This window comes from Anabrus simplex, chromosome 1 (genome assembly GCF_040414725.1).
Source record: "Anabrus simplex isolate iqAnaSimp1 chromosome 1, ASM4041472v1, whole genome shotgun sequence".
NCBI lineage: Eukaryota > Metazoa > Arthropoda > Insecta > Orthoptera > Tettigoniidae > Anabrus > Anabrus simplex.
Genome location: NC_090265.1, coordinates 1,181,269,531 through 1,181,285,946, shown reverse-complemented (window position 1 = coordinate 1,181,285,946; position 16,416 = coordinate 1,181,269,531). Strand labels below are relative to the sequence as shown.

At 43.6% G+C, this 16,416-nt stretch overlaps 1 protein-coding gene across 1 annotated transcript in view; it reads left to right on the top strand.

Annotated features, from left to right (window-relative positions):
• Positions 1–16,416, top strand: part of LOC136858171 (solute carrier family 22 member 2) — a 509,914-nt gene that overhangs the window by 161,406 nt on the left and 332,092 nt on the right. The window contains exon 3 of the mRNA XM_067137526.2: positions 15,040–15,265. Coding sequence (XP_066993627.2) covers positions 15,040–15,265 — 226 coding nt within the window. The remainder of the gene's footprint in view (positions 1–15,039; positions 15,266–16,416) is intronic.

The window sequence follows — 16,416 nt, the reverse complement described above, 5'->3', positions numbered from 1 at the left end:
CTTTAAAATCCAGGAACATGTTTTTCTATCGGAAAAGCACTTAACGGGAGTGAAAAGAAGTGAAAATGAGTTGAATTATTTTTTATGAGGATACGTATATCCCAAAAAATGAATATGTTACAGACGTGAAGACTGGTATTTGGAATATCCTTTAAAAATAAAGTAACATGTATTTTTTTGTTTTCGGAAAATCCACTTCGGTGTGGGTGGGAGAAGGATTGATAAAGGGGTTGAATTATTTGTTCTACTTATATCTCAAAAACTGAAGATGTTACAGACGTGGAAATACGTATTTGGAATCTCCTTTAAAAATAAAGACACACATTTTAAAATTTATATTTTTCGACTTGAGAGAAGACTGTTTCTCACATGTACAGTTCTATGTCGCATGGTCATCTTTTCCCCAAAAGGTAATACCACAAACGTGGTTTACAAAGATTTTCTGGGGTAAATGAAACTCAGTTTTTTGTTTAGTTTTAATACTTTAGGGATTTTCAGATAATGTCTTACTACAGTGCCGAGGAACGATTACTTTTATCAAATTACGAAATCCACTCCAGCGAAGCCACGGGTAACTGCTAGTAAAAAATAAAATAAAAGTAGGAAATAAAAATTAGAAAATAAAAATAAACTAAATCTACTATGTGGACACTCACATGGGCGGAAAACCGGGCCACATGTAAGTGCCACCCCTATACTATGTGGACACTCACATGGGCGGAAAACCGGGCCACATGTAAGTGCCACCCCTATACTATGTGGACACTCACATGGGCGGAAAACCGGGTCACATGTAAGTGCCACCCCTATACAATGTGGACACTCACATGGGAGGAAAACCGGGCCACAGGTAAGTGCCACCCCTATACTATGTGGACACTCACATGGGAGAAAACCGGGCCACATGTAAGTGCCACCCCTATACTATGTGGACACTCACATGGGCGGAAAACCGGGCCACATGTAAGTGCCACCCCTATACTATGTGGACACTCACATGGGCGGAAAACCGGGCCACATGTAAGTGCCACCCCTATACTATGTGGACACTCACATGGGAGGAAAACCGGGCCACAGGTAAGTGCCACCCCTATACTATGTGGACACTCACATGGGAGAAAACCGGGCCACATGTAAGTGCCACCCCTATACTATGCGGACACTCACATAGGCGGAAAACCGGTCCACATGTAAGCGCCATCCCTGTAACTCTGAATATCCTAACTTTATTCTTGTGACCCCTCACACATGCGAAAACCAATCCACACGTGAGATGCCACCCCTATAACTACTGACCGGGCGTGCCGTCCCACCCTGGTGAGGAAAAAATGAACCACCCTCCCTGGAACGACACGTCCGGCCCTCTATACAGTTGACAGAGTTAAGATCGTCACCATTCCGTTTGGCGACAGGCTACCTGTGTGCTATCCGGCTCCATGGCTAAATGGTTAGCGTGCTGGCCTTTCGTCACAGGGGTCCCGGGTTTGATTCCCAGCAGGATCGAGAATTTTAACCATCATTGGTTAATTTCTCTGGCACGGGAGCTGGGTGTATGTGTTGTCTTCATCATCATTTCATCCTCATCACGACTCGCAGGTCACCTACTGGCGTCAAATCAAAAGACCTGCACCTGGCGAGCCGAACATGTACTCGGACACTCCCGACACTAAAAGCCATACGCCATTTGATTTTTACCTGTGTACTGAAGCCCAGCTCCACATGTACCTTCCTCACTCTCTCCTTTTCCGACCTCTATCTATCAACTTTTACCAACTACATTTGTGATAGGACCACCCTATCCCTCCCTCTTATGACGTTAATGTGGAACATCGTCAGCTAAAAAGGGTACAAAATTGGCATAAACGAAATAAAAAACCGATGATGATAATGATGACGATGATGATGATGATAAGATACAATGTTCCTTCATGTTGGGTTAAAACTTCAACAAGTCAATGTTCGAGTTTGAGAAATGAAACTGACTAGAAAAAGTAAGACATGAAAGCGAGTGAGAGGTGAAATAACTGTTGTGAATACGATAAGTAGCTGGAAGAGAAGTAGTCATTCGAGAAGTTTCCCCAAGACTACGGACTACTTCATAGTCTTCAAGAGGTCATGTGAGATTTTATTTTGCTGTCTGAGTGTCCATTGTGAAGCGACATGTCACTGCGATATATAGACTTAATTTCTCGTGTATTAAATGTTTTAGTTATAATCATTATTATTACAATATTACAGGAGAATGTATCTTAGGGTTATAGTCATGGATATAAATATTGGAACAGAAGTTATGATCTTACATTCACCGCAGTTTGAGAGTTAATGGTTCATATGCTTTCTGCACAGTATCCTTCCCTTCCTAATCCCTGGTGACCTGTATATTTCACCTATCTCTGGAAAGACAGGTGGTTTGTGAAGTACCGATACCGGTGCACGCATTGGCGCTCCTCTGTCGGTCTGTAATGAGTATATAATTGTACGTGTGTTTTATCAGTATAGTAATTAGTCCGTATAAGTAGGTTTTATCAGTATAATTATAATTTTTGTTTGTTTTATCTGCATTGTGTGTTAAGTGTAAGTGTGTTTATGTACGTAAATGTGTGTGTGCGTGCGTGTGTGGCCAGAGAAAAGAAGATAGCTCCAGCGTTGGCTGACACAGTAAATACGTATGTGTCGGTATGCGGTAGTCCTGGGTGGTACTGATCATGCACGTTGGCGTTCCGAAATAAGCAGCGGGGCTGTACCGACTTCGCTACGCAGTGACTGTCACATAGCAGACGGAGAGTTTACTTCAGTGTGAGTGTGCGGATATTAATTATGAATAAAAACAGCATCGTTAATGGACATCGTTTAGTGTTCGTGCTCCCGCCTCGGTTTCCGGTTTCTGGTGTTTCAAAGTTTGAGGCTGGATCTAGCTTTAGATTAGAAGGCGACGTTTTGTGGTTTTGGAAGTGAGAAGGGAGGGGGTGACTTGATATCTTGGTAAGCGAGTTTCTTGGCTACAGGGTCTCGGCTACTCAATCCACCGAGGTGGCCATGTGTGGGGAGAAGGTGGGGGGGTTGGTTTATCGGGTTAGGGCGGTTTGAAGAAGATAGAGAAGGGGAGGGGAGGTGAGGGTCGTGGTTTGAGAACATGGAATTCCAGGGCCGTGGGTATCCTCAGCCAGTCACACAGATCCCTCCAGCCATCCAGTGAACGGCGCATCGACTGTCCGGTGTACCATGAGGCCAGACAGTGGACCGCCAGGATCCCCAGAAAAACCACGGTTCTCGGAATGGTCGTGGGTACCCTTATCCCCTACAGAAGGATATCCTAAAACATGCTTCCAGTAGGACACTCCAGTCGATAGTTGCGCATACGACCGCTTGCTACTAGAACATAGAAGTAGTTGAGCGTTTTCCACACGTTAGTAAATGAAGTCGTTCCGAGTTGTTTGCCAAGGGTGAGTTGCTCAGTACCGATTTTCCTCTCAAGTGCGACCAGTATTCGATCCGTAGCAACTACAATCAACATGGAACACAAAAGAGCAGAGACCAGCTAGGTTCGGAACGTAGTGCTAAATCTACTCAATCAGGGAAAAACTATTCGTCCTAACACACCTACAGGCTGCCGCAAACCAAACCCTCAACTTCATATAACTTCATATAACTTCATATTCCGGCCTACTCACTTCCATTTCATCCCATTGGAAACTCTTGTCTGAATCCTGTCCGTCATTTCACCCCCACCTCTAACTCTTCTCTTCAATGAACACTGCAACATCCAGTCAGCAAACAGAACGATGATGGGGGAAGTAAGCTCCAGCATCACATCAGCGACAAACTCCCATCGCTCTTCCAGTTCCAGAAGGATCATCGGTCGATTTATTTTCCTACATTGCATTATTTAATTATTTTATCGTCATGTACTTTTTTATTTTTACTCTATTTTTTCCCAGATCGGAATGTAAGTATTTTTCGGCAACAACGCTCATTCTCCAGAGCAGGAAAACAAAACAAAATCAATAAAAGCAACCAAAAGCTCCTGTAAAATATAACGAAATAAAATACAGTTACTCATTAGCTAAGAGGCCAAACCCCCTCTCATCTCCTCCTTCTTCACACCCTTAACCCACCCCCTTCCTCCATCACACCTCCCCAACCCTCTCGCGTCTCTTGGCCAGAGAGGGGGTGTAACCCTCTAGGTGGCCCACCCTACCACTTCAGGGTGGGGAATGAAAGCATTTGAAATAAATAAATAAATAAAACACTATTCCCCTATTGCAGATCCAATGAATAGAAATCGAACGACGGTATTTTAGATTGCTTAGCGATATAAGAAGTTTCACACGGTACTGAATGAACCAAGAAGCGGCAAACCGCCGAAGCTCAATCAAAGACAACAGAGGAAAATAGTGCGACATGCGAAGGAAAATCCAATGGTTACTCTACCGAAGATTACGGCACTGTTGAAGGAAGATAAGCACGTTCACAGGGTCCGTAATAAAATTGGGTATAATTCTGTTATTCTCAGTCGAAAGCCATTTGTAAATACGGTTAATAGGAATAAACTTTTGCAGTTGGCAAACGAATTTATAAGGTACGGACTTCTGGGATAACGTCCTCTGATAAGATGAAAGCAAACTTAACATCTATCGAACTGATGGGCGGACGCATGTTTGGAGAAAAGCCAACACGGAATGGAACATAAGAACGTGATTGGTACTGTGAAACTTGGGGCTAGAGGGTTAATGGTATTGAACCCTTGAACTTCAGTGTATAATTATGGGCTCAGTATGGAGATGTATGGCATCTAATGGTGTTAGTAATCTTGTATTTATAGATTTCAATATGGCTAGATTTCAGTGTAAGAGCATCTTGCAACAATAACCTCAAGAGTAGTGTTGAGAAGTTTGGCTTAGGAAACAACCATTACTTCCAACAGGACAATGACCCTAAGCATACGTCAGAAAATTTTGAGCTATGGTTAGTGTACAATACACCCCACACATTGAAATCCCCACCAAAGTACTCTAACTGCAACCCAGTTGAACACATATGGAAAGAACTTTAATACCGCGTGAGGAAACACCGCATCAGGTCCAAAGCATAGGGTCCATCTGAAGGGCGTTCTTCTGCAAGAACGTAACAAAAAATGTTCGTCCATTTGATACTCAAAAATAATTTCAGCAGTTATTGCAAGAAAAGGACACATAACATTGAATTTCTTATAAATCTCGTATTCGTTTACCGTACACTCTTTCGAGTCGGGGCCCAATCTGCGTTCTTCAGATTCAAGACCAAGTTTAATTTTCCTGAAATATTCATATGTTTGCAACAACTTGTTACAACAGGTTTTCTTTTAAGTTTGGCTTTTGGTAATATTCAACCCTTTTGCTTTTTCTTATATTTATTAATGCAGCATATATAGTATATACAGGACGCAGAAAAACCTTGTTTCATAAATTAAAGGAGTATTAGAGTGTACAGATACAAGTGTTGTGAAAGGGTTAAACAGGAAGAGGTATAGAGGTGGTGATGGAAGGAAGGATAGAGGAAGCAAAATGTATAAGAAGAGAGTTAAAGGGCTGAAAGAGCTCTGTAATAACGAGAAGAGAACACGGTATTAAGGATAGAATGTTTATTTGTGTAGTATGTGTCGATGTATTATATATTGTTAATGTGTTTGTCTATGTATAAATGGGAATTCTATGAATGTAAAAAGATAAGTATGAGGGCGGTTAAGAGGAGCAAAGTATAAGGAGGGTCTGGAAATGTACCTGTAAAGTAAGTGAGAAAGGAACTGTTGACCGAGTAGTTAGGGGAAAAAAAGGGAAGGAGCATGATGGTGGAGTTGTGCGACGTAGAAGTGAGAGTGGGAGAGATAGGCTTGATCTGTCTCAAGCTAAAGTGATGAATCAGACCGACTGTACTTGTAGATTAGAGTAAGGTTAGAGGAGAGTAAGATGCCAATGAGACGGAGAGAGAAGAGCCGAGTTATGGTATCCGTCTCGGCAGGAAAAATCAGATGCGGCAGGCTACATGTAGAGCTGGCAATCTGCTCACATGTGAGCTCGGTTTCCGGCCTCATGAGACATGGCTGGTCGCAGATCCCAGGGAAGGGTGGTCGCAGTTCCTCACCAGGGGGTGATGTCTCGGCCAGACAGATTTAGTATAGAATTTAGTTGTAGTTAGTTTAGTTGTAGTTAGTAGTTTGTTTAGTCATGTGCTAAGAAAATGTAGGCCGACCATGCGGTGTAGGGGGTAGCGTTCATGCGTCTTACCCGCAGGCCCCGGATTCCATTTCCGGCCAGGTCAGGGATTTTTACCTGGACCTGAGGGCTGGTTCGAGGTCCACTCAACCTACGTGATTAAAAATGAGAAGCTATCTGACGTTGAGATAGCGGCCCCGGTCTAGAAAGCCAAGAGTAACGTCCGAGAGGATTCGTCGTGCTGACCACACGACACCTCGTAATCTGCAGGCCTTCGGGCTGAGCAGCGGTCGCTTGGTAGGCCAAGGCCCTTCAAGGGCTGTACTGCCATGGGGTTTGGGGTTTGGTTTGGTTTAAAAAATGTAGAGGTAGCGTGTGGCATGTGGAGCTGGCTATCCGCCCATGTGTGAGCTGCTACATAGAGGATTTAGTATAGAATTAGTTATAGATTTAGTTGTAGTTAAGTAGTTAGTCCAGTCATGTACTATTTTCTTTATTTCCTTTTACCAATGGTTTGTAAGTATGGTGGGGTAATAAAGATGTAATGTACAAGTATTGTGAATACAGGAACCATATGTCTGCGATTATTAGTTTCGGCTGCCTGCCTTTCAGACGCCCGAGCGTTAAGGAGCCACACTGTTTTTCGCTGATGCGCTGTCCGCGTGACCTTTCTTCCGTCTGTCGGTCGCCACTCCTGCAAATTGTGTCCGAGAAGCGTCCGGAATTTTCCAAGGAATACGCGAATCTTTGTTGCGTCGATGTGATTTGTGTCGTCAAGTTGGAGGGGGACATTTCGAACATCTGCTCTAGGGTACTGTACGTTTGTCCCTTTTCACTGTCTGCAGCTAAAATGTAAACTATAAGCAATGTGTCACGTTTACGCTCGAGCACCTGGGAGGTTGCCAACCGATCTGTAATCTTTTTTCGTAATAGTTGCTTTACGTCGCACCGACACACAGAGGTCTTATGGCGACGATAGGATAGGAAAGGCCTAGGAGTGGGAAGGAAGCGGTCGTGGCGTTAATTAAGGTATCGCCCCAGCACTTGCCTGGTGTGAAAATGTGAAACCATGGAAAACCATCTTCAAGGCTGCCGACAGTGGGGTTCGAACCCACTATTTCCCGGATGCTAGCTCACAGCTGCGCGCCCCTAACCGCATGGGCAACTCGCCCGGTTGTAATCTTTAAGCATGCGTAGCGCCGTAACTAATCACCACAGACCTATGGTTCTTATGTTCAAAATACTTATATTTGTATCCCCTAACACCCCTTTAATTTACGATAACAAGTTTTTGCGCAGCCTGTTAACGCCGTATAGGTAAGTGGCTAAATATGTAACCACCGCTTATTTCTCTGTACGCTCAACTTAATTTATCTCCCTAGTCTGCAAGTTATTGTGTTGGTGCAACTTGTTAGGGTGTAATTTTGATCAGACCAGTGTGTTTTGACTGCTTAGTATCACTGTTGTTCCTTTATTGGGTGGCAAAATATTTAACTACTATTCATCTAGGTTTAGAAAACAAAGATAGCCAAATATTTGTGAACTAAATGTCCACATATGTAGCCACCAACCATCTATGAAAACAGGGCATTAAGAAATGTGAACGTTAAGGGGACAACAGGCAGTCAAATGAAAACCTAACAAGGTTTTTCTGTTTTTGCTTTACGTCGCACCGACACAGACATGTCTTATGGCGACGATGAGGCAGGAAAGGCATAGGAAGGGGAAGGAAGCGGCCGTGGCCTTAATTAAGGTACAGCTCCAGCATTTGCCTGGTGTGAAAATGGGAAACCAAGGAAAACCATCTTCAAGGCTGCCGACAGTGGGGTTCGAACCCACTATCTCCCGGATGCAACGCACAGCTGCGCGCTCCTAACCGCACGGCCAACTCGCCTGGTGAAAACCGAACAGCGGCGATGACACACATTCCGCGCGAAAGGTGGCAACGCTCTTGTTGCGTATCGATACTGCCATCGCTGTGGTAAGAGAACTGCATAGTGACAACTCACAGGTGCGCGCACTTGTTGGGTTATGCCTTTGCTGGTGCGCGGACTGCTCTAGTGTGTTCGTCCAGCTGTAGAAATATAGGCAAGCAAAGAGCAGAGAGGTGTGGTTGGGTTTCTAGTGACTGAGGGTACTGGAGTACGCGAAACTCACCGACGCATGTCTGCTGTGTATGACGAACAATGCATGTCCATGATGAGTGTGCACGAATGGCATAGGAGATTCCGAGAAGGGCGCACATCACTGCAAGACGATGCGCGCCCAATACAGGCACATCGAGCCATTACCCCTGATGTGATAGGGTTAATTGATAGCCTTATTCGGGAAAACAGACGAATCACGGAGGAAGAAAGACATTCGTGGACGTCGGTTTCATTCGGACGAGGGGGCGCAAGGGTGGGGTGCGATTGTGGATCCGTCAGCGACCTACCTCTTTCTACAAAACTGGAGTTGATCATAGCGTCTCCCAGAGAGATAAATGTATTAACGCTTTTGGTAATAACTTTTGAATAAAACCATTCCATGGTCACGTTGTAGCAGGTGTTCGTTCTTCACTTTGACTACCCCTTATATGTTTTATATTTTACTACTACATGCAATTTTCTGTATTAATTGTTGACTGTCATATGTACCCGTTCTTTGCATGGGAATTGGTAATCGATTTTCACGATTCCTTCGTGAATTTATGCGAAACACGCCTGTTTTAAACGCTTAATGCGGAATGTTAAACTGATATTCTTCTACAAAAGCACGTGGTTGTAACGTGAAGTACAATGAATCTGAACAAAGTGGAGACACAATGAGGACAATCACAGAGTCTTTGAACTGTACAGTTCCTGGTCCGAATTTGTGCGAAATTCTTCCGACTTCTCGGTTACATATCGTTGTTCATATGAAACCAGGAGTGGCACTGTGGCAGAAGACTCATGAAACGAATCGTTGACGATAACCTCTCTTATTATCTGTTCCGTCGAAAAGATTGTAATGGCTCTTTAGTTGAACCCTTTAACCCATTATGAAATGACATGGCAACCTGTAAAACAGTCCATTAATCATATCTCCCTTGTTATCCTCCTATCGGAAAGGTGCACATGAGGTAAAGATTTTTAAAATTTGATTTCCATTAAGGCTGGTAGATTTCAATTAAGGCTGGTAGATTTCAATTAAGTCTGGCCATGTATATTTTTTGGGAGGGTAAAATCACTGTCTCGTCTATCTACAAACACCAGTACAATCAGGGATTTAGAAATAATATTGGCCTTAAAACGTAGCCAAGGACAGGCGGATTCTATATATAACGTTTGGTAGAAATATACTGCCTGACAAAAAAAGTTAAGCACCCATAAGGAGTGCTCCAATATTATGCCATTTCGGTATACATGCATACCATTGATTTGTGAGTAAATGTATCTGTAATGTGTAGAATGCCCACCAGAGTGCATTCGTGATGGCACCGTCCTGTTGTTGATAAGTTTGTTACCAGTCAGCTGCTGTGAGTCAGACAGTTAAGCAAGACGTGCAGAGAGGACTACGTACAGTACGAAGCACCGGCGATGTTTCGCAGACGCGTTAGATAGCATTTGACAGAGGACAGAGGCCGAATTGTGGGACTGCATGAGGCTGGTTGGTCGTATCGTGCAATTGCCAGGCCTGTGGGCCATTCAGATGTTACATTAGCCCGATGTTGGACTCAATGGGTACATGAGGGCCCCCGATCATGTCATGCAGGTTCAGGTCGACTAGGAAACACCACCCCAAAGGAGGGTCGTCGTGTAGTATGCCAAGCATTGCGGGATCCCATAAATTCGGCAGCCGCCATCCGTGAATATGTACTGGTGGAGACTCTACAACATTTCCCGCACAGTGTCTCGACGACTCGCATTTGCCGGATTGGGGTCCTACCGCCCCATGCGTCGGTTGCCATTGACACCAGAATACAAACGCCTGCGTTTGGAGTGGTGCCTTGCCCGGGAGGCATGGACAGAGGACGACTGGCGTCGCATCATGTTCAATGATGAGTCCCGCTTCTCCATAACCTCCGATGACCATCGTGTGTAGGTTTGGCGGCGTCGAGGGCAGATGCTGCCCATATCGTGGAAAGACACACAGGCGTAATCTCTGGCATCAGGATGTGGAAAGCCATAGGATATATGTTCAGGTCACCTCTAATAGTGCTTCGGCACACTTTGACGGCACAGCGATACGTCACAGATATTCTGCGTCCGCACGTCCTACCCCATATGGCACAGTACCCTGGGACAGTGTTCCAACAAGATAATGCACGTCCACACACAGCACGTGTGTCTATGGACTGCCTAGAGCAAGTTGAGGTCCTCCAGTGGCCAGCAAAATCCCCGGACCTGTCCATCATTGAACACGTGTGGAATGACATTGGAAGGGGACTCCGTCCCAGCACCAACTTGCCGGATCTAGAGGGACAGCTGCAACAACTGTGGGCGATCTTGCTTCAGGATAGGATCCAAGAGCTGTTTCACACCATTTCAAACCGCATAAGTGCATGCATTGCGACCAGGGGGGAGGAGGTATCTACACCCTCCTGACCTCTCACCAACATTCCACCTGTAACTGCCAACGGCCTTGTCTCTTTCATCCCATATTGTAATCAGTTCAATAAAGGCACATGGTCTTTCAGTATATGTAGTTTCATTCACTTTCAACCACTCCTTATGGGTGCTTAACATTTTTTTTGTCAGGCAGTGTATATCCAGTAGTTTCTCAGTTATAAGTCAACAAACGGACAAACAGCAAATCGACAAACAGACAGACACCAAAGCTAAATAATATGCAGATGGTCATTACTAAACCTGCAACGGATAATGGTACGCAAATTTCGCCAAAATAGTCAATGTACAGATACAGAGTTGTTATAATTTTAGATAAGAAATCTGCTCCACGTACAACACCTTTTGGGCTATGTCCGCTGAACATAGCTTATAAAACCGTCCGTTAATGACATCTTTCCAGTCAGGTTCGTCCTGTATATTTTTTGGGAGAGTAAAATCCTGGTTTCGGTTTCCTATAAAACCCCAGTCCATTCCAGGAATTTGAAATTCTGTTGACCTTAATAACTACCCTTGGAGAGATGGATGCTAAATTTCACGTTTGGTTGAAATATTCCAGTAGATTTGCAGTTATATTTAATACGCTTTGCACGTACACGTTTTTAGGCTAAGTCTGCTGGGACATTGACTGAAAAACGGTTCGTTAATGATATCTCCTACAGAAAAGGTGCATGTGAGAAAAGAGTTTTAGAAATTGGTTTCCATTAAGGCAGGTAGATTTCCGTTAAATTTGATTGTGTGTATTTTGTGCGAGTGCAAAATCACGGTTTTGGTTTCGTACAAAACCCCAGTCTATTCAGGGATGTAGAAATAATACTGGTCCTAAACCCTAACTAAGGACGGGTGGATTCTAAATATTAGTTCGGTGGAAATATATCCAGTAGTTTTCAAATTATAAGAACTGATTCACTGACACCAAAGCTAAAAAAATATGCAGAGGGTCATTATTACACCTGAAACGGATAACTGAACGAAAATTTCGCCAAAATAGTCAGTGTACAGACACACGGTTGTTGCTATTTTATTTATATGGATTAGCGTGCTGAGATGAACTTATGAACACTAATCCTAATTCCCCGATGAGGAATTAACCATGCATAGTTAAAATCCTTGGCTCGTCCGGAAATCGTACCCGGGGCCTTCTAAAGGTCAATACGTTGAGCATTCAGCCAGGGAGCCGGACATTTACAACAGGAAATAAAATAGAAAAACAAAACCACAGTGACCAATGTAAGCTGCCTGCGGTTACTGCAGGTCGGAGTTGTTGATGAATTCTGTTGTTTTTTCTATGTACTCGTCTTTCTTCATTATGCCTGTTGTGTCCCCTTTATCTGTTTTTTGACTTAGGTTGTCTTTTCTGATTTTGCTGTTAACTGTTTTCAACGTTGAGTATTGAGTTGCACAATTCGGTTGTTTCGTGGAATTTTCTTGTGTGACTACTTCATTGGTGGTTAGGTTTCTTATTATTTCTCTTTGTTATATGGGTATGTTGTCACAAGCAATTTCTATGTTAGTGATTAACTATTTTATGTTGTTTTTGGTAAGACGTTCATCGCAATTGAAATAGAATCCTTTCTCTAAGAGATTTCTTTCTTCCTTTCTTCCTTCATTCCTTTCTTTCTTTCTTTCTTTCTTTCTTTTCTTTCTTTCTTTCTTTCTTTCTTTCAAATGGTAGTGTTTGATCTCAGTGGCGGCTGGTGGTTTAAAAGTTCAGTGGTGCACAATTTTTACCAATGATATAATATGATTACAGGATAATTTTCAAATCTAGATACATCAACAATACTTTTTTATTATTAAAAGTAAAACAAACATTTTACATTTCTATTTTCAGGAATATTACTATAACGCATTAACATTTTTTTTTTCATTTAAAAACTCTTTTACCATACTGAAATGAAACACTTTGAGATAGCCTAATTCCGGTATTGAAAAAATATCCTTTTGTAATGTATCCGGTTTCGAAATTAAACGTCGCGTGGGCCTTCCCATTCGTTTCACCTCGGATTATTCCTCGGCAGTCCGTTGCGGAAACGGCCTAGACATTAAAGACTGCACCGAACTCATGATCTGGCAAAATACCACTAACTGATAAAAACGCACAATAATAAAAAGACACATACTGACACGAATGTTTACACAATGAAATCAATAAGCTACTTAGCTTGTACGCACACAACAAAGCTCACGACTATACTGAAAGAAATGGCGGTGTTTATTATCAAATTTAGAGACATTAGTTATATATCCACCCACGGCCGACTTGATGCGTCGCTCTAGCCAGGACGAATAGCTCTAGCTAGCTCCTTACGGAGCGCAGCGATGGATCCAACCAGCCGTGATCCAGCAGACTAACTTCCATCCGGTGTCGCTAGATGACACTCCTCTTCTATAACAGAATCTCACATTGAGCAGCAACGGTCGCTAGCGACTTCGCTCTTAGCCTACAAGCTTCGCTAGTAGTTGGTTACGTAGGAGCACGGTCGATTTGATGCGTCGCTCTAGGTAGCTCCTTAGCGCAGCAAGGGATCCAGTCGGCCGTGGTAGGAGGAGCCAGGTTGATAAACCTCTATTTAAGCAATGTATAAGAAGCCACGCCTATGTTTTCCTCTCCCCGCGCAGCCCTAAAAGCACACTTCTAGCAGCCCCGCGCACCCCTCGAGCAGCCCAAGTTTCATCCTACCACAGGTTGACTTCCCGCTGCAAACTTTTCGGCTCCTGCAGTGAACATCTAAGAGTACCGGCTTGTAAAGTACCCTGTTGTCAATATTTGCTCTTTCAAGCTCTTGTTGAATGAAAATACAGTAGTTGAGTAATCCAAATGATAAAACTTTACCTAAAGTAAATATAAACATTTAATGGGGGTAGCGCAAACCTGCAACCTTATGGAGAAACCGCCCCTGTTTGATCTATTAATTAATCTAGTGTGAAAATTAGCGAGTTTGTTGTGGTTATTGTTTTCTGCTTTTTTTCTGTTTGTTGATTAGATTATATATTTTATTGCCAATGACCTTTTATTTTTTGATTGCTTTTTCTTAATATAATGCTGTAAAACATTAGCATAGGATGTCCATTGAAGCCGGTACCAATAGTTGCTTAGGTTTAAATGGATGCGTAGGATTTGTTCGTGATTTCCTGTTTCTTTATGTAGGCGAATTTAATTTCGTTTCAGATCCAAAATAGCTGTGATTGGGAAGTTGATATTTTACCTGGAAACGAGCTTTAATTTCAAAATGCCATTGATTTGTCAATGTTCATTATTGTGATTTTAAGTGACTTGAGTTTTTTGGCTTCGTAATTTTCCTGACTGGCCGAATAATTTGTTAAGAAGGAGGCCATACTTTCCAGTGTCGACTCAGTTAAATGTAACTTAAAAGCTTTTCAGTCTGACGAACACACAAGTTCAATATAAATATTACACTATAACATACCTGTCAAAAACACTATTAAACAAGAAATAAAAATACACACTATGTTTAAAAAATTAGTTTCTCTTGGAATGGTGTTTACATAAGGAGTGGAATTTGGGATTGGAATAATCTGCCGAGGGATATGTTCGATAAATATCCAACTTTTTTGAAATTATTTAAAAGACTAGGTAAACAACTGACAGGAAATCTACCACTTGGGAGACAGCCCTAAATGTTTGTCACTTGTAAATGTAGTAATCTTCTTCAGGCATAAGTTGAAAGTAGAATGTGTCCACCTTGCTTTAGACCAGGGCCTCTCAAACGCCCAAAATCTCACGCGTGCAAACAGCGGCGCAGAGTTCCTGTACACAGTGCATCGGTTCCACTCGGCTCGGCTCGGCTCGGACCAACGCTTCGTGTGTGGGCTACTCGGCTAAGCTCGGCTCAACTCGGCTCGGATTTGGAGCGCTACGGAGCAAGTGAGAAAGAGGGAGATGGGGGTGGGGGGCGAGCGAGACAGGCATGGGGAAAGAGAGACAGCGCTATTGCTTCAAATCGAGGAGTGGGGGGTCTGCACTCTGGGCAACCAAGCGAAGTCGTCTTTTGCACCTTGCACAGTGCATGCACCAGGTGCATGCACCCTGAGAGGCCCTGCTTTAGACGCACTTTCTTCTTCTCAAAACTTCCCGAAGACCTTCCTTGACTTTTCACTTTATTGTTCGTTTTATGAGTGCAATTTCAACTATAGTACGGTAAACAACTTGAACGAACTTTTGAGGTTTTTCAGGATTTCAAACGTAGCTGCAACCACATCAGTTAAATTTAAGTTGATTGGGTTGTGGTGTGTTGTAGGTGCCGCATACCGGAATGTGACGACAATGGCACTGTATTCAGGCCGGACTGGTTGGAGTATGCTGTACCCATGGAGCAACGTTCTGGTAAAGACGAACCTAGCCACTGCCTTCGCTACAATGTGAACAACAGCGCAGGCACGTGCGATGCAGACAATTTCCTGAAGACTACTACTCGCTGCGATGACTGGGTCTACGACGGTGACGATTCCACCATATTGCGAGAGGTAGGTAAGAACATGTTCATTTGCTTCTACTACGAAACAATTTAATGTTATTTGCTTTACGTCCCACTAACTATTTTTTCGGTTTTCGGAGACGCCGAGGTGCCTGAATTTTGTCCCGCAGGAGTTCTTTTAGTGCCAGTAAATCTACTGACGCGAGGCAGACGTATTTGAGCACCTTCAAATACCACCGGACAGAGCCAGGATCGAACCTGCCAAGTTGGGGTCAGAACCGTCTGAGCCACTGAGCCTGGCTCTACTGTGAAACAAAAAGCATCTATAGATCTGTCTAAACTTTGTCCTTAAAGCGTACATAAAAAACCGAGCTCGATAGCTGCAGTCGCTTAAGTGCAGCCAGTATCCAGTATTCGGGAGATAGTAGGTTCGAACCCCACTGTCGGCAGCCCTGAAAATGGTTTTCCGTGGTTTCCCATTTTCACACCAGGCAAATGCTGGGGCTATACCTTAATTAAGGCCACGGCCGCTTCCTTCCCACTCCTAGCCCTTCCCTGTCCCATCGTCGCCATAAGACCCATCTGTGTCGGTGCGACTTAAAGCAACTAACAAAAAAAAAAGCGTACATAATGACATGAAGAGTCTTCTTTAGATGCACCAAAAGAAAAAATCTTCAATTACTAAATAGTACACTCGTGTCCATAAAGTAAGGGATCTTCGAGATCCACGAGAAATCATTGAGTGATGTGCGGACTAATCTGTGGCTAGACAACACGAAAACACGTGACAAACCTGGCAGCTCACTACGAGACCGATTAGTGTTCCTGAAACAGTCCGTGTTGGATACAGAGTTCCTGACTGCGTGTTGTGTGCATTTGGCATTTGGCACAGTATTCGAGTCCTAGGGAAACATAATGGCAGAGAAAATACATTTGGATGACATTACGCGTGATCGGATCATCGGCAGATCAGAGGCCGGTCAGTCAGCGCCATGTGGGCCAGGAGATGAATGCCACTCGTATCGTCATTTCATGGCTGTGAAGAAGATTGTAGGATGGATGAAACATTCAACGCCAGTGCGGGCAAGGTCGACCATACGATACAACTCAGAGTTAGGACAGTTATCGGTTCGAACCCCACTGTCGGCAGCCCTGAAAGTGGTTTTCTGTGGTTTTCCATTTGCACACCTGGCAAATGCT